This window comes from Notothenia coriiceps, unplaced genomic scaffold (assembly GCF_000735185.1).
Source record: "Notothenia coriiceps isolate Sejong01 unplaced genomic scaffold, NC01 NC01_scaffold00031504, whole genome shotgun sequence".
Lineage (NCBI taxonomy): Eukaryota > Metazoa > Chordata > Actinopteri > Perciformes > Nototheniidae > Notothenia > Notothenia coriiceps.
Window position 1 is genome coordinate 369,580 of NW_011364205.1, and position 19,326 is coordinate 388,905.

Sequence of the window (19,326 nt, forward strand, 5' to 3'; positions counted from 1 at the left end):
GATTCGTTGTGAGAGTAACTGGGCAGGTATATATATATATATATATGTATATATAATATTCATACACTAAATATTAAAATATGATCTCATGTTCATTGTTTAGAGTTATTCTAAGGTTTACTCATTGGGAACTCACAGAAAGATCACACTGTTGAGATGTCTGCCTGTTTAACACACTTTGACCAACAGGGGGGTTCAGATGAAGCCTCATGAGATGAACCCTTTTGAGAACCGCTGGAAAGCTTCAAAGCTTCATAATGCTTCGTCTCGCCATCACTAGCACAAATGCCAGCATTAGGCACTACCAAAAACAGGGGTGTGATAGTGAGTCGGTTTTTCATAAAATATTGAAACACAAGTTAGACATAAATAAACATGAAATCAAAATACTTCACATCGATTAATCGACGTATTTATAAATAATACATTGAAAACTAAAACAAAGATACCAAATATACATTTAACATTTATTTATCACCACCCTACTCAAACTTCTTGGTGTAACCCTCCCGGAACCACAAAGAGGTGTTTAATGCCCGGGGACTTTTTTTAAACGCACACCCTGGGATGACAGGAAAGCATGCAGGAGAGCACAGGTAAACGTTTATAACATGATACGCTGTTTATATATCTGTAACTTTACAAAAACGCTAGCAAACCAGCATTGAGGTCACTTATTTTTGTTTGTACACATGTTGTTTATCGGAAATATTGCTCCACCAATTGCACCATAAAAGGCGACAGGTGTATTGTATTAGTTGGCACTGTCACCGTTTCTCCACCCGGCATCTGGAATAAACAGGTGCTCAGATTGCCTGCAGATATTACACCATGCAAAACATATATTTAATTAATGAGCCTTTTTTCCTTTGTAAAACTTGTCACAATGCCTCACTGTGCACAACCTAATATGCATTGCAAAGAATGCTACGCCAATAAAGACGCCTTTCACAAACGTAATGGACACTCATTTGGCCTCAAATGAATTATATCTTCTTGTATTTGAATGTTCACTTAATAGTAATACAAGTTGTAGTACTTTAAATACAGTAGGTGTATGTGTTATGTTTGAGTAAAATATATAAAAGAACACACTGAAAAACTATTTGAAAAGACACATTTATTGCTACATTATCATTTGACACATGCCTGTTGGCTACTTAAACTGTACATGTCGTGATGGAAATAATTTCAGATTATTTTTAATTATTATTTGTTTAGAAGTTTGATATGCAAACAAGACATCAATTATTATTTTACACTGTATTGCTCAGAGCATGGAATATGGCTACATCTATTAAAACAACACAAAAAGGTTTTCATATGTAAAAGTATATGGAGACATTATGAAATGCACAATATGTGTATAAAAGATAAGTTACATAACTTATAAAAAAATCAATATTCTAGTAAAAACTCAAACATGCAAAGAGCTTTGACTAAGTCTGAAGAGCGAGATATACTCTGAGAAGACAAAGTCCATTTTCCACCTCTGTCTCGTTAAGTGTGATCCTGTTAACAGTGCTATTACATAAATGTGTGAAATGTGTACAAATAACAGATGATGCCGACCTGTCAAAGAACATTTTGGGAGATCTGTTCATTCATAGAATGGTCAAACTCCTTCGCACACATGCACACACTAAACAACAGCTCACACACTCTCACACACACCACAGGACAATTGAAATCCGATGTCTGAACAAAAATATGGGAATGTCAGTTCTCTGAGCTCGGTGGAAATCACGAGTGTACGTGGTTAATAGTGATACACTGAAAAGATCAATCAGAAACATATCTGGCTCCTCCAAAAATCAAAACTGCAGATGACACTCGTCACTACTGGGTTTCATCCTTTCAGATATATTCAAAACAGACGGATAACCAATAAATATATAAAATATGTACAAAACATCGGCAGTTTACAATGCATTTGTCTGTTACAAGTTAAGTGTAGGCACAAAGTTAGAAGTCCGGTTGGGAAGCAAGGAGATGATTGTTCAAACGGAGAGGGCTTCCTGGTTGCTCTTCGATCAGCATCTGGACATCAAACACACAGATGATAGCTAAATTAGACCTTCTATGGAAATATTATTAATGTCAAGTTTGTAAACAGGGTTGGTAGCATTACAACATTTTTTACAAAAAATAAAAATACAGTCACTGTCTGCTAAAAAATATACAATGTCTTTATCACATATGTGCAACGGCTGTTTAAGTTAATGTTACTTACTTTATGCTGTATTTGATTCAGTTATCAGATGCTCAGAGGTGGCCCATGGGGTTTGATGGGTCTGCCAGACTGGGATGGAAAGCGAGATGCATGGACTGTTGATCCGCCATGGCTGCAGACGCCTTCTCTTCCTCTCTCCTCCGCAGACACGCTGCCTTCGGGTTCAGGTTCCTCTCTGTGGGATTCAACAACTATGGGTAAGCGTTTGAGTAAAGAAGTAAAGAAGCTAAAACATGTGGTAGAACAAGGATGTTATTTATTGCCATCCAATGTGAAATGCGAGTTCAGTTTATTTTGAAAAAAACAACTGTATTCTGCTTCGGCTGTTATGGGCTTATGGTTAAGTGTGCTGCTGTAATAGTGGCTCTGAAGCTAATCTTATCAATATTTGTATATTAACAATCAATTTAACTTTGTTTACTGTACATTATGTTATTTGTAGTCAAAAACCCACAGGCAGTTTTCACCAGACTGCTATTCTTCTCAGCTAATGATGAGCGTTTTAGCATCTTTCAGCTATTGTTTTAATTTGACGGTTTGCAACCTCAATGTTTTGGTCTTATCAGCTTTCATCGGTGTAGTTTTCAACTGCAGCAGCTGGCAGCTGTTTTGAGCCTTCGTTGCACTTCCTGCCTAGAACCAAAGAGGTGAGACTAGCTGGTGATATACACTAAAGGAGCATTTAGCTGCTCGAGATATTTCCCTTTGGAGTTGGAGGGCACCAAAAAAGAGCTAAAAATAGAGTGAATATTAGGCTCATTATCATCAGGTTGACAGAAACATGACTCCAAATAAATGATAATATTGCGCTATGTCTGCTAATTGTGTAAAAAAACAACTTTTTTTACCTCCAAGTGGATAAAAAACAATAAAATAATGCATGTTCAAATTGAAAACATAAAAATGTGTGTTAGTAGATATAAGATATTTACCCCGGATAAACTGTTTACATCTTTAGAGTCTGTAATCAACTGATTCATCTCCTATGCTAACTCCAAACCTCTTGTTGTATGTTAGGTGTCACTCTCCGTTATTTATTTTACTTAAAACCATTCCTCCTTTAAGGATGCGCTGACCTCTGACTTGTTGTTCCAGGCTGAGGATCACAGACACGGCCTGGTGCAGCACCAGCAGCTTGGTCTGCGGCTTCTCGCTCTTCAGGTGCAGCTGAACCATGTGACCCAGCTCCTTGAAGGCCTCGTTGATGTCCCGCACACGCAGGCGCTCACGGGAGTTGTTGGACATCCTCCTGTCGCGCTCACGTTCGGCCTTCTGCTCCGGGGTCAGATTCTCATCCTCATCGATACTGCAACGTCAATGAGAGAGAAAGAAATGCTGGTAAGAATTCTGTATCAAGTTATTGTCTAAATCTTTAAAAGGCCTTTTTATGTTTTGATACTGATATTCACACATCAGTTGAGTTATACTGTGGGTGTGTCTGCCCTCTGCTGGTCACTGGGCTGACATGTTATTGAGGTTATTTGATTCATCCTCTGTTCTGTGGAAGCCATTCCATACTATATTGAGAATCCCTTTCCAATCAATAACCCCTGATCAAGAACTGCAATTTAATCACAATTTAATAACTGTTTTTGTTACAATCATAGTCTCATTGATTGTGAATAAGAAAACAGAACAAAACGTCCAATAACATTTTTTTTTGCTGGAGGATTGCCAACATACGACAACTTCAATTTCCCCGAACTAGATTTTAGATCTAAATAAAAAGAAAACACGCACTCAGGCTCCAGAGCTGATGTCAAAGAGGGTTGTCCTGAAGTGACCGCTGAAACTAGAGACACCAGGACATACCCTCAAATTAATCTGTGACATTTTCAGGAAGTACAGTCTACTTTTAAATCTCTGGCTCATGTAAAACCAAACCAAGTTAGTGAATTTAATTGCAGAACTAAAAGTTTAATAAATGTATTGAGGAAAAAAATTAAATGGGGGATTTAACTATTTGCTGTCTTTCTGTTTTATATTTTCAATACATTTGGATTTCATGATGTCACTTATCATATAATGGTCTGATAACAAAAGAAAATACATGTAGTAGTTGCATCCTTAGTTACAAATAATAATACAAACTATATGGAGCAAAATAACTAAGCTTATGTTGTATTTAACCCCTAATGGTGATTGGCTACTGAAGAACGTGGAAGGACTCTATAAAAAGATTCATTTTGGCATCGCTTGTCTACTTCTTTCATAACCCTACCACCTTAATACAACTTTCAGTGTCTTTACATTCACTGAAAGTCCTGGCTGCTCCTCTTTTCTTCTCCTTTAACTTAATGCAACATGAAAAAGAAATATGAGGCAGAGTTAAATAGGCTGGCCTGGACGCAGCTGCCCTCCACAGCAGGGGGTCCCGCAGTGTTTTCAATTAGTGAAACCAAACGGTAAGAACACTCTAATACTTGCCTCTGAGGGAGGGACTTTCTTTAAATCTGCTGTAATGCTTTACTGTCACAAAACCCATTGTTTTTCAAACCCATTGTTTTTCAAACCAATTGTTTTTTTTCAGTGCAGATTTTAAATCATGCAGTCATTTTAAACCAGTAAGCCATACTAAGCAGCTGGTTTCAAACACAAAACTAGTTTTTTCATACTAAGCAGATAAGTGTTACCTGTTATCTCCTTGTGTTTTGTTTTTGCTCTCCTCATCTGATCTCTGGCTGTCGGAGCTGTGACTGTGGTTAGTGTGGTTCATCTCTTCTCGTTCCCTGCTCTCCATCTTCAGCTCCAGATTACTTCCTGTGGCACATCACAAAAAAAAAAGAAAATGGTATATTAAAACTGTGAAATCTACTCAGTCCTAATAGCTCATGGGTTCAAAAGTTCAGATGTGAAATACACAAGTGCATCAGCCTCTACCTGCACTTTGCATGTCATTTATTGTGGCCCTCTGTCTGACTGGGTACGGGTGGCCATTTTGTGTGCGGCTCTGGAAGGCTGGGTGGTTGTTGTTCATATTGACAGCTTCAACCTTTTAAGGATCATAAAGAAAGGGGAGAGATAAGAGCTTTATTCATGTGTCCATAGCCTCAGTCACATACAGTATACAACTTTTACATCCAACCAATGACAAATAAGTAACACAACCAACATCTGCCTCCGACGTAACACCGGGTAGATCTCTTGCTCTACAGAATTAAATTAATCTCAGACAATCTTAATCCTGCTATATACTCCCTGCATATAACACTAAAACAGATACATCATTTGAAAAAATAAAAGTGAGAGAATGTAATGCCCCCTCCCCCCAAAGGATTAGACTAAAAAGCCCTTTCCCCTGCATATACTCCACTCCAGCTGGGCCAAAATCCCCTGGTCTGCTGAAAGGGAAACATGCTGGAATGGGAATTGCACGATGAAGGCGTCCCCCACCACCCACAGTGGAATTAAAATCTGCACATACTGTACCCTCGCCATACAAGAGCTATGCATATACCACTCTCCATTGTGCTCAGTTTCCTTTTTCAAGGACAACAACTCGTACATGGGGAAAACATGCAGACATAGCGAGTGGAACATTCCAACACATACACAAAACATGGAATTTCCATACACACTGCCATGTCCCTCCCTAAATATTTAAAGGAAATGGATGTTTACCATGGCTGGAGTGTGGCAGGTGAGCGGCAGGGGGCCGGCCGATCCCAGGAGGCCTTGCAGGTTCTGGTTCAGCAGGCCGTGGATGTCTGCAGGCAGGCCGGCCGTGGGGCCCACAGCGTGGTTCCTCAGGACGTGGATCACATCGTCCAGTCTGTCCAGCCGGTCCTCCACCTGAGACTACGCACACCAAGAGAGGAGAAGTTATTTATGTGACATTGTATACATTTTTCTCAAAAAAGCTGCAGTTTTTCAGTTTAATTGTGTCAAGAACAGTCATGTCAAGTAACATAAAAGTTGAATTGGAAGTAGAACGGCACTTGTAAGGCTAAGACCTCTGCTAAGGCCTAATGCTCTCCCGCAATGTTAAAAAAAAGTAAAAGATAATGTCTGTATCTGCCTCATGATTTAGGTCTGCTTCTAAACATATTGGGTTCATCATTGGCCCATGCTACACCTGTCCACCACTTTAATGAAAATCCTGCTTATGTACAGACAGAAAAAAATAAAAATATAACCTCTATGGAGGATGTAATAATATATACCTTAAATAAATTGTTTAATATCTTTAGGATCTACTGTAATGAACGTCCTGCAGGAGAGATGGCTGAAAAATAGACACCACTCTCATATCTGTGTGTTAGATATAAAGCCAAGGCAAGCAGTTATATAGCTTGACTCTATTGGCTCTATTTCTTGGCCTGCTGACCTCCTGCTGTCTTGTCGTGACCTTGAGGTTGCCAGGCCTGGCAAAAAAATCCTGTAAAACCACAACTTCCGTTTAAAAAAAAAAAAAACAACCTTTAAAACCTATAACCTTCGGACATAGCTAGGCTAGCTGTTTTGCCCAATTTCCAGTCCATGTGTTAAGCAATCTATTGTCATTATTATTAAAATAAATTGTATTAGTATCAACATCATTTTTTGGTTATATTTCATAATGGCCCTTTCAGGTGTTCGCACAAACATTTGATATTTTTCACATTTTTAATATCTGTTTTTATTGTTGAATATTTGTTTGAATATACTTAACATTAAAAATATCTTAGGAACTGCATATTAAATATATTCTCCTTTTCTTTTCATTTACATCTATATAACACAATCATTTCAACGTCATGTGATATAAATCAGGTCTTTACCAATGATATAAGGGAAGACTCGTAGTGTGGTGAGACTGGTGCTTGGGCTGCACTCCGGGACCACATGTTGGTACCTGAGAGGAAGAAAATAACCCAATAAGGCCGTGAAAAGACAGAAAACCGCAGAATATAAATAACATTTCACTTTGAGGAGCCGCTACAGCAGCTTGTGTTCCTCCAGTTTACCTGCAGGTTCAGTTGCATTCGGGGACGGAGACCTGACTGGTGTGGACGAGCTGGAGGGGAAGTTGCTGCTGGTGTGATCGGGGGAATAAATCTGGCAGCAGACATGGGGCGAGAGAAGGGTGGGGGGAGGAGTGTGAGTAAGGCATGGATCATTTTAAAAGCACACCTTGTCATTTCTGCGTAGGGTTTTACAGCCGCTGCCTCAGCCTTTGGAGCAGGCTCGTAACCTGAACTAAACTCATCAATTCTGGTCATTTTACTAGTTGGCAGCCAATAAAAAGTCCAGCAGCACGAGAGTGGCCTTTCGTTAATACGCACTAGTCTGCTCCAGGCAGGGACAAACCCCTATTTTCCTTTTGCATTATGCCGCTGTGGCTCTCAGGGCTCGTTTTTATGCGCTGGTCTGACTGTTTGAACATAACACGGCATAGATGAGCCGCTCTAATAGGATTGAGGTGGTGCATACTTACAGAGGCCAGAGCTTTGCCCAGTGTATCGCCTGTCTGTGATCCTCCTGACACATGTCCCTTGCTTCCTGAGACTGAAAAGAATAATAATATTAAATATTAAAACAATTAGCAGACAAACCAGAGCTGACATGAGGTTGCAGGTTAATTCCTCCATTTCCTCACCTGTTGAATTGTCTGAGTTGTTGATTGTCGGAGTGTGTGATGCTGTGTTGTTGCGGTGAAAGGTGGACATTGGAGGGAGACCCCTGTTCATGTCGGCAGCCACCACTGAGTGTGGAGAGTAGTCCTGAACAGTAAACACACATCATAATTAGCACGGGATGCTGTGCTGTCAGACAGCCTATAGGTGCAGGATGTGAGTCTCACCAGGTGACTGTGCTGCACCGGCTGCAGGCTGCTGTACCCCCCCGCCTGGGTCTGGTGGGCTGCTCCCAGAGCACCTTCATAGCCCTGCTGGTTCAGCCCATTTACAGCATTCCAGATGTCGGGCGAATTGCTTGTCCCCTCTAAAATGAATAACAATATGTTATAGCCTGCACTGGAGCGGCATCTCAAACAGCCAGTCGAGGCATTAAGCTGTACAGCGGCCTCCACGGAAACTATAAAGCCCCGTCAGTCTGGCAATGGCTGGATAATGTTATTTTATAACAAACTATGTCTGAGCTCTGAGAATCATGGGAAACACCTATTTGCTTTTAATGGTTCATGAAACATAATATTGGAATTTTAAGGTTCAGTAAGATTTTTTTGTGGTTTCCTTACCTAAATATATATTACATATGACTATTTTCAATATCAAAAGTTTTCCTGTTTTACTAAATGTGTCTTACCGTTATTCTATATGTCACTGCTGTTGGTATTACTTATTATACAGAACATTTTATATGTATTACTCTAATGTTTTTATTTTAATCTCTAGCACAAGAATGTATTTCTTATCTTCAGTATCATATCTACTAAAGCCCAGAATGTAAAAACCACTTAAGCTATGTGTGTTTTTATGTTACTTAAAGTGAACCATATTTCTCTGACGTGCTTGGAAAGGGACGGGTTAGCAGAGAGCTATTGGATGTATAGGAGTAACATTATGTACAAACATTCATGTGTTCTAAGAATGAACTCTAATTACTTTGTTGATTCTCTGCATTTTGATATAGCACAATTATAAGGTCAATATTTGTATCATATTGGTTCTAACTATACTACAAGAAGAAATAGTTTTAGTGAATGCTGAACCTCAGCTGAATTCTCTAATCGCAGTGATTGCTGCTGGAATAATCATGATTATTCTGGATTGTTTGCGCTCACCAAAGAAGGTGCTTGCGAACACATTGTTGTGGGCCTTGGAGGATGGATGAAAAGATGAGTTCTGGTTGATGTCGTCGTCATTATTGGGAGACTGCCCATAAACCTAGGAAGAAAAGCGTGTTTAAGGCATTGTCGACTCTGACGTGCAACATGATTTTACACAAACAATGATATTCTATTTGTCTTTAACACTGAAACCAATCTTGCTGTCACAAACGGCCTAATACTGTGAGTACGAGCTGAAGCAACAGTATTATAAAGCAAAGCAGAGAGGATGATGCACACTTAGAGCTATTGCGATAATCCATAAGCTGCAGATCCATGCACCTCCTCATCCGGATTTAGGAACCATTCACCATGAGAAATCCCTGTCCTAATCATGATCAGGTTCGACTGGCTGCTGAAGACCGGGATACAATTCCCTCTCAAATAATTACAGGCCTGTACATACTATGTCCTCTGAAAGAAACAAACACAGAACCCTAATGATCCCCTTTTGTAGGAAACAAAACATTGCAAATGTTGATAACAGATTTAAGAATTGAACTGAAGATACCTCTGGTTAATGTTTTTCTTTCAGTTCTAAAGGCTACAAACTGCACATATGCGCCTGAAACACACCAACACATGCTCACTCACTCAAACCAACCAAGAGGTCTGGGCTGCACCTGCACCTCCCCTGGTTGCTTTGATGTGCCCCAGGAAATGAAAATAAACCTCCCTGCACAGCATCAATGGGGTGTCAGTTACCCGGGCGACAAGTTCTGTAAAGCAGGCTATTAAAGACTCTCTTGAGTATGCTTCTGCAAGCACACTCACAGGCTCACACACACACAAAGACACATGGTCTTAAGCACACATACACACACACACACACACACACACACACACACACACACACACACACACACACACATAGCCGTGACCCTGGCTGGCATGAGTCCCATGGTGATTGTGGGCTTGGCCAAACAGAGGAGCCCCTGCCGACACTGGGCCCGTCTGAGCCGCCATGGGCAGCATATGGCGCAGGATAAAGCCAATTGTCCTCCTTACCATCAGCATAGCAGGCGACCCGTTAATAATGGTCACACCCCCCGCCCCAGTACGCCCTCTGTGGCCCCCACTGGAGAGGGGCCGTCACCATGGCATCCTCTTTTAGCATAGCATTGATTTAGGAACCATCAATCACTGCATCACAAATGATAAGGGACCTTTCTTCAACCAAAAAACACAACTAAGAGAGAATTTAAATAACGTAAAACCTTCATACTTGCTTGACCTCATATCATTTTAAACACAAGTAAATGTTATCATTTAGATTGTATTCATAACATTTCTAAAGTAATTTTAATCTAAAAGATATGTTACACAAACAACAAAAAGCCACACTATTTCCCATTGTGAAGGCACACAGCTTTACTCTGCTGGATGAGTGAAATATCAACTTGCTATTCAGGGCCTATGCTGTGCCCCACCATGGCCAACTCCAGCCACATGCAACCAATTTTCTGCCTCTGTGATCCACGATGTCTGGATATGGTTAGTCTCACAGAGATCAAAGCTGCCTTTGATAATGGCAGCAGCGGTGGAGGGACTGCTCCAACATAGCGGGGTTAAATCAAATAGAAAAAGCAGCAATCTGCTTCATGTCAAGATGTTTTCTGCTGCTAGGCTTGACTACACGGTGCTCAGTGAACAGGAAGCATGAGGTCTCAACCTAGCATTTTAACACGAGATTGTTAAAACCACAAGTGAATGAGGTGTTAGTGGATCCTAACATTAATTCAGATGCTGTGCAGTTGTTATAAGTTGTGTGATTTTGTAGGTAATCATTATTTTGTTCGTTGATTGTCATAAGAAAGGCCTTTCTATGCAAATTTGGTTTGAATGTGTTAATGGAGAAAACAAACAAACATACAGGCAGACAAACAAATGACCAGTAAGCATCTCACAGAGATTTTATTTTACCTTATGTTTCACAAAGTTCTTTCAAAAAGTGTCAACTAATTAAGTTTGAACAAGAATAAGCTTTATACTGTACCTTTTTACACAATTCTTCAGGGAAGTGACAATGACACAACACATTAAAACGTCTCCACCTCGGTTTCTCCATCACACACAGACACACACATACACACAGACACACACAGTCACACACATGCAAACCAGCCACATGAAACAACCTAACATCCCATCAAATGTTCTGAACAGAGTAGGAAGCATCCCCACCAACTACAGAGCCAATGCCTCACTAAAAGAGGATCAGACTTTTACATAGCTTCCACATGAATACATTTCATATTGATACAAAATGAAGTTGTCAGGGGGATAGAACACACTCTTCAAACACTATCAACAAATAAAACGTTTTTCATAGTGCAAGTCCACAAACAAGCAGAACATCTGAGAACACAATACAAAAGTGCAACAGCATCCTCATCAAACACACTGACAAATACATGAAAAACATCACCAAGAAAATATAAATATATAAGAAATGTACTCACCGGTTTCATGTTATAGCAATACATCAGGGAGTTGTTGCCTGTGCCAGAGACAGGATGAGCACAGTACATAACTCCGTCAGATTCAGTGCAACACTCTCATACAATCCACTAGCAGCTCCTCTGTCCGTGTCTTTACTCATGTGTGTGTAGTCCACATGCACTCCTTCCCCTAACCTACCCCTGCTGGTCATGCAGCTACCCGCAGACAACTTATGCAAATAAGGGCCGGACCATTCCAGACGGCAGAGAGGGGTGGCCCAGGGTTGATGCTATTACTGTACTACAAGCCTGGACTAGAATATTCTAAGCTGTCTTTTTGTATGTATTCAAAGAAAAGTATTAGAATAAACAAAGTCAGGTTGTTTTGTTACGTTTGATGTCTGTTTTTAATTAAAGAGGCTGTTTCGCAAAACTGCATCATGAAAATAACTCATGTAATAATCAGGGGATTCCCCACCCACCAACACCTTGACCACACCAGAGAAATTAAAACAGGGGGGTGAGGGTCCACTAACAATGTCGTTTATGCATTTTGTTGTTTAAATGTCATCCCCTTCTATGACATCCTACGTTGGTGTACAATCATATGCAGGCAAATTCAGAATGACGGCATACATGCAGATAATCACGTGTAAGCCAGGTAGATGTTTCCAGTAAACAGAAGCCTCCACACTCCTGTCTGACCTACTTGTACAAATAGATCCCGATCTTCAGTTTGTAATCACGTGTGGCTTTGTGAGCTTCTCCAGCGGCTGGGATAAAAGTTATTTATACAGCAGCCTGTCTGGGTGACCTGGTACTGAAAACACTTCCTGTGTGAGGTAAATCCACTGCTTGAAACTGACAGTGACCTACTGCATGTGCAAACAAACAGCTCAGATATTTTAGGGTACTTTCTTTAGAAAACTCTCACTGTCAACTTGTGAGCCAATACTGTCGGGGTACCTTTAACTTTTCCTGTTTATTTTTGCACATTTCTGCACAATGTTAACTCTTTTAAAACTGCTTAGCTCTTCCACTTTTAAATCCTGAGATTTTTCACATATATCATTGTTCTTATTTTCATATTTCTATTGTATTACCTTTTTTGGTTTGTTTATATTTCTTGTAAACATTTATTTTTCTTGTTTAATTTTAAATCAGTTTTTAAATAGATTTAAAAAGAGTTTTGCTCTTAATTTAGTACTTAATTAAATCTGATTCTAGGAAGTCAACTGAGCTGCTAATGTTAAAATACTAATAGGATAGACGATGTCAACGGTGCTAGGCGCTGAGCTGCTATATGTTGTGCAGTAATCTCTCTGTATGTTACATAAATATAGTTAACCGGAGAGGGAGAAACAACTCTGCTCAGACCAGGAGTGTGCCGGCAAGTGTCCTAGAAAGACCTCACAAGAATCCAATCAAATCATTTTCCCTGAGCCAGCCGCTCAGCACTTATCTTGAACTCACTGTCATACTAACCCTGCAGTGTTGACACTGAAGCCACACGGGACTGTGTGATGTGGAATCTTCTCACCACATTTCCATTTGAGTCATTACCATAATGCATGCTGTGCTGCCCCTATGTATGAGTTTAAATGCACAGCTCGTGTATTTCAAAAATAGTAAACCACATTTTTTCCAAGAATCTTTTTAAAGGATTATAAGAAATAGTTTAAAGAGCCGATTATATAGTTTCCATTTTTTTAATTTTTTTTATGAAGTTTCATTCATGGCCATGATAAGGAGTGTTATGTCAACGGAAGAAAGTGCAAAAAACCCTGATCTTAGAGCAGAAAAAACTAAATGTGTTTTCTTGTTTAAATCTGTTTTTACCTAAGCTTCCTCAAAGTCTAATCCCGACCACGCTAGTGTTAACTGGGTTTGGCGGTCAGTCTCTTCATCATAACAATCATTGCTTGAACTTTCCTTTATTTTCTAGGAATAGCATCTCTCCTATAATTATTATTTTTGTCAAATGGTATTGGTTATAAAGAGGAAATGTCCTTATTGCAGGTGAAATAAATGACAGAAATCAGGACACATAATCCTGGAACAACAGTGGATACTGAATGACCTTTTCTTCTGACAGAAATCAGTTCTCCTATCTGGCACACTAAGGATACACACACACACACACACACACACACACACACACACACACCTTGGGTAAATGATCCAAGAGCAAATATATACAGTCCCCTAACCCTGAACTTTGCATCAATCTTAGTTAATTGCAGTCTTGTCAGGAGTGCGATTATTCAAACAGGTAATGCAAATGTTAATGAGTTCAGATTTGCATATCTTTATTTTCCCATGGTTGAAATGTCATTGGTTATGACGCTCTACAATGAAGAATGTCACTTCTGATGGCCCCATGATAAGTTGTTGGCCATTAAGAGGCCCAAAAAGCAACTGAAGAAGATGGGAGGAAAGGATGGAAATAAGAAAGGAAATTAAGACTTTTATATGCAAACCAAAACATATGCACTCACTGTAGCCCTCAGTTATCAAATTCAATTTTATTTGCAGAATATATTAAAGGCAAAAACTGTGATTGCATTTTGTAAAAGTAAAAAAACTATTTAGATATGGCTCACCTATATAAACAAAAATACAACGTATACCACTTCGCAGTCATGGTTGTCCTTTTCTGTAAGATTGTGCACACTACGCCTGCAACACACATTTCAAGTGTTGCTGGCATATTGCTCATCGTCATGCGCCTGATTTGACATGGCTCTAATAACTATCTTCCTGCCAGTGATTGGCATTCACACAAGAAGGGGTGAGTGGGACTGGGGAGCAGATGGTGACATTCCACATGACCAAACTGATCAATCAGCATGCTGGGACGCAGGTGCAGCACAGGCAGGCAGCACCACACCATCTATTTCACCATCTACGGGGCACAAACACATGGGCACCAATCGTGGCACCCTGAGGGTCTGCATGCTCCTCTGTCCCGCTGCGCCAAGGTTGATGACATCAGAATTTCCCATCCGCTCTTCCACAGGACGCCAAGGAAAAGAAGGCGGAGGAAAAAAAATGCCGTATAAAATCTGCAATAACAGGGATAGGTTGTGGTGACGTAGAAGCCAGGGACTCCCATACTATACCCTTTTACTAACCTGATTAACAGAAAGTAGACGTAGATAAAGCTACACATCTTTTCATTTACGGTATTATTACCGTACTTGCACATCAAACCATATTTTAGAGGTAATCATTATTTTGTATTTCTTCCTTACTTACAGCCACATTATGCTAGCCTGCACGCTTTCCATGACTTCATCGTAATATTTGGTTTAAGATTTGAAGATAATTATCATTGACCACAAGCCATGTTGATGTATTCAATTGTTTCTGTATATCAAAAAACACATTCTCACAATTTAAAAGCTGGAACCATACAATATGTGCCATCTATTATCAAAATAGATACCAATTAATTAAAAAGCTTTCGTACAAACATTATTTTTGGATGAGCACTTGAATTAGAAGGAGTTTACTATCAACAGTAGTTCTGATTTTATCAGACAGATCAAAATGTGGTTAATGGCTGTACACTTGCAACAGCCAGCTTTTAAGAGTATTGTGTTTCTACTAAAGCAATTCATACAGAAGTTATCTTCATATGTTTCCCTTTAACGGACATGTCAGTGAATGCATCTTAAAGCAAGCAGGCCTACTGTTGGCATGCAGAGGGAAGCGTGTTGGCTGTGGTGTTTGATACCTGTTGGCGTGACTCTGTGCTGAGGATCTCCTGTTTCTCCGGGATAAGACCCGAGCACGGAGAGCTGATCTTATAGTCTGGCCTGAGTGCAGGACGAAGTGGGGGTTGTAAGAGGATTGGAGCGGCCATTGCTGCGTGGTGCACGTGTGAGCTCGACTCACCGACCTCTGCACCACGGTAACTGTCCCACATTCACCATAGCCTCAGAGGAGAGGACGGGTGGCTTAAGGTCACTGCTGCCAGTCTAGAGCATTACCTGCTTCATTTGCAGGGGGCAAGTAATGAAATCAAAACTATACAACAACAAAATAAGTGGTGATTAGGGGCGATGAGGGTATTTAAGTGTGCCAGCACACAATCAGCTTCCTTTGCTTGTCTATAAAAATCCTCTTTAGTATGTACATTAAAATATTAACCGTCAAGAATGGGTGGCCCTTATCAGCTTTGTCATTATTTATTTATTTCATTTTAACATGTTTTCTTATATGTAGGTGCTCGGAAATATTCGGCATGTGTTTGATAAAAATATGGCTAAGTATGTTGTGATAAAATTACTCTTAAAAGGTTTTTTTTGGAACATCAAGCAATAATAGCCAACACATGATCAGAACTAAACAGGCTTTATTGAGGAGATGTTTTAAATTCAGAAGGTTTCATGAAATGGTCACAAAAATGGCAGCAACTTTTGGAAGAGAGTTGTGTAAATCTTAGCGTTCTGAGGAATGAGCAAGGGCAAAGACTGCTGAGATGAGACCTTCAAGCCCAAATGGGAAGTGACAGGAGACTGACAGTGAAATAAATCAGTCCAGAATAGCCAGCAACCGAAGGTCAAAAATAGAGTGAGAAAACAATGACTAACAAGGAAAAACATTTTCTTGAGATTTAGATGAAGTGTCACTGTTCCACACCTCTGGTGTTGTTAACAAGCCAGAAAAATGACGAGGTCTGATGGATGTGTGTGATAACACATAGAGAGAAGGAGAAATTGTTGACACATTTTTAAGCGAATTACAATCTATTTAATTTTTTGGCGACACGATCATAATTAAATCACGTGTTTAGAGATGTTTTTCACAATTTCAGGCTGTATCCAAAACACCCATGACATCTCAGTCACAGCACAACTAAATTACAATCCTAAAAAATCATGGTTTTATTTGCTTTTCATACAGCAGAGGGTGCTATGCTGGCCACCAATACACTACAATCTGCAAAGAAGAGTAGAATATCATATCATACATAAAATATATATTATTTATAGCTGGTCAATGCCAACCTCATGCCTCACCTCACAAGACTTCCTCCTCACATGTCCTCTTGTTTGTGACTATTTTGTGCTTTCCAGGAAACAGCTCACTGCTCCGTTCTGCTCAACATCTCTCTTTAACTATATGATAAAAGATTTATACAGTGGAGTATGCATATTGGTATTAATAAACGTATGACCTTTAAGAGCAAATAGCCTTTATAAACACAACACACACTCATAAACTCTGCTTTATATGCTCATTTATTGCCAAACAGAAGAATAGAATATATACTCTTTACAAATATGCAGAAAATGTATAAGAAATAAACATGTTGTCATAAGTAGCTTCACTATTTAGGCTTTAGCATCATCATCTTCATCCCAATACTGACATTTAAATACCAATTTCAGGATTATACATAATGTTCATGTTATTTTATGAATCCAGTGTCTTTGTAAACCACCAAATTCGACAATTATCGCCCACAGATGTCATATTCTCATTTCTAGGAATGCTCTGATTTTAGTACATCGTCATGGCCAAGTTTTTATTTGAATCATTTTTGTCAATTGTTTGTGTCTTATTTTTATAATGACATTGTGTAAGGTCATGTTATTAACAATAACAACGTAGGGTGTTACCTCTCATCCATTTTGAACATACTTGTGGGTTGAATTTGAGAGAAGTTTGTTTGAGTAAAACATAAATACTGAAATAAATAACATTTGGCACATTTGTCTGTGAGTTTGTTTGGCTTCTTCTTGGTATGTAAGCAGCTCATGTAAATGAGCCTGAGGTGACTAAGTGGCATCACTTAAACTAGTTTCTGGTTGGAGGGCGTTACAACTGAACCAGTTCTCCTTTAACCTGCTTGCACACACGCACACACACACTCAAGTACCCAAGTACGCTGGTCTTTTAGGGTCGAATAATCTGTTAAAGCACAATGCATTCAAAACGCTTCACCATCAAAATTATGATTGAGTATGAAAATTATTCAAAGTACTAAATGTCAAAGTATCTGTATATTACTTAATTATATTAAAATTGCACTGATCCATTAGGTCTAAGCATTAATAATCTTGACATTTCACATCTTGACATCTTGACTGATATCCACTTATTAGTTAATATTTTGTATGAATAATCAGATATTTCAAAAAAGCTAGTAACGTAAAAAATAGATGCAGTGACGTAAAACGTTCAACAACATAAAAGTGGCAAAAAATACTTGAATAAATGAACTGTTTACATTCCACCACATATGTTATGTTTGTATACCTTGATGATGCTCACTGCACAGGACAAACAGAAACATTTAATAAACAACTTCACATCCTGCAAACAAACAGAAGCCCTGTAGCAACATTTTGAATTATTCCCTTTTCTTCCTGTTATTCTTATCTTAATAGCCACTGTATACATGTCTATACATGTCTTTCCCGTGTGTGCGTGCAATGCATGTGCGTGTGTGCGTCTACTGTTTCATGTGCATGGTGTCAGTGGAGCAGTGGAGTAACATTACATTTTTCCATCAACAGAGGGCAGCACAAAATAAGTCACGATGAAAGAATGTATTTAGGTCTTGTTTTTCTTGACCTGGTGGCTTCATTCCTCTCACATTCCCCATTTATATTTCCAAGAAGGCGATATAAAGACATGACTGATTATAAATAGGTTAGACGCAGTAGTTAAAAGCAAATTGACTGTGCATGCGTGTAATGTATTATACGGCAGGTTTATTAGGGGGACATAAGTGAACGTTTTATTTATATCTGCTACTCAAAGTCCCAACCTAATTCATCATCCCAGGTTATTGTTTTACCGCCAGCTGTGTCTCAGACTTCCACAGAGGAATACATAGTATGCCGTGTGATGAGCAAAGACAAATATTGGAAGATGTGTTTGTTGTTTTTGCATTTCCTCAGCAAAGAGACTGATCACATTATCAGTCGATAGAAACATATTGGCAGATGTTTTGATTGATACCCGTGCTGGTAAATGACCGGTTTATGTATACAGTCTACGGTTTATTTGTTGAGGTGATATCATCCTGGCTGTTTACCCGTCATTGTCACTATCTGATCAAAATGCTTCCTGCAGCAGCGCCCCTGCAGGCTGACAGCGGAATCGCAGTGCACAGACCAGCGTCAAGTTACAGGAAAACACCGCATGAAAAACTAACATACATTTCAGGATTTTAAAATTAAAACGACAGCACAATACTTTAGAGTGCATCTATTTAACAAACAAATTCTGATTTCATGCCAGTTCATAGGAGGTGAAAATATGTCTTCAATTAGACTACCAGTGGAGATTAAACATTATTTTATCTTTGTTAAGTCTTTCAACTAATTGTTGAATATTTGTAGGCTTATGTGCAAAATGCCAGAACATTTGCAAATATTACATTCATATTATATTCAAATGGCCAACAATCAAACACCCAAAGAGATTTAGTTAAAATTCAAGATGGACCCGGCAAATGTTTGGCATTTTACTTCTAATTGTTAGTGATTGTATTATATTATTGTCTCCAAATCTACAAAATACTTTAACAATGGAAGATGTATCCATCACATGAATAATGCACGTCAATTATTCTCTTATCAACTCTCTGAATGTAAATCTCGAATTATTTTAAGATGGATTTAAACATTTTGGAATTGTCCTCGAGGGTCCTATTTATGTTCACAGGGTCCTCTCACTGTTCGAAAATAGGCTATATTTTCGCAGTTAAAAATTGCAAAAAAACAAAGTAGATCGATGCTATGCATTTTTAATGATGGTAAACAGGAAAAAATGCGTTCTTTTCAGCGACACATCTGTTATGCATGTCTAAAATCTAAGCCTGCAAATGTAAGGTTGAAATCAAAGAGTATAAAATCAGTGGG

At 39.1% G+C, this 19,326-nt stretch overlaps 1 protein-coding gene across 2 annotated transcripts; it reads right to left on the bottom strand.

Annotated features, from left to right (window-relative positions):
• Positions 1 to 1,103: 1,103 nt before the first annotated feature.
• On the bottom strand, positions 1,104 to 11,628 carry LOC104960102 (transcription factor 12-like). 2 transcript variants are annotated; one of them, XM_010788060.1, is made up of 13 exons: positions 11,465 to 11,628; positions 8,958 to 9,060; positions 8,016 to 8,155; positions 7,812 to 7,935; positions 7,650 to 7,714; positions 7,180 to 7,270; positions 6,994 to 7,067; positions 5,855 to 6,031; positions 5,114 to 5,225; positions 4,867 to 4,993; positions 3,310 to 3,539; positions 2,234 to 2,408; positions 1,104 to 2,040 (listed from the first exon to the last, which is right to left on the bottom strand). In XM_010788060.1, the coding sequence occupies exons 1-12, from the start codon at positions 11,531 to 11,533 to the stop codon at positions 2,266 to 2,268; spliced, it is 1,455 nt and encodes a 484-aa protein (XP_010786362.1). In that variant the 5' UTR covers positions 11,534 to 11,628; the 3' UTR covers positions 1,104 to 2,040; positions 2,234 to 2,265. The 2 variants fall into 2 exon arrangements, with proteins under 2 accessions (XP_010786362.1, XP_010786360.1); XM_010788058.1 differs by having other exon boundaries at positions 7,650 to 7,720; positions 11,465 to 11,627.
• Between the last annotated feature and the right edge of the window lie 7,698 nt (positions 11,629 to 19,326).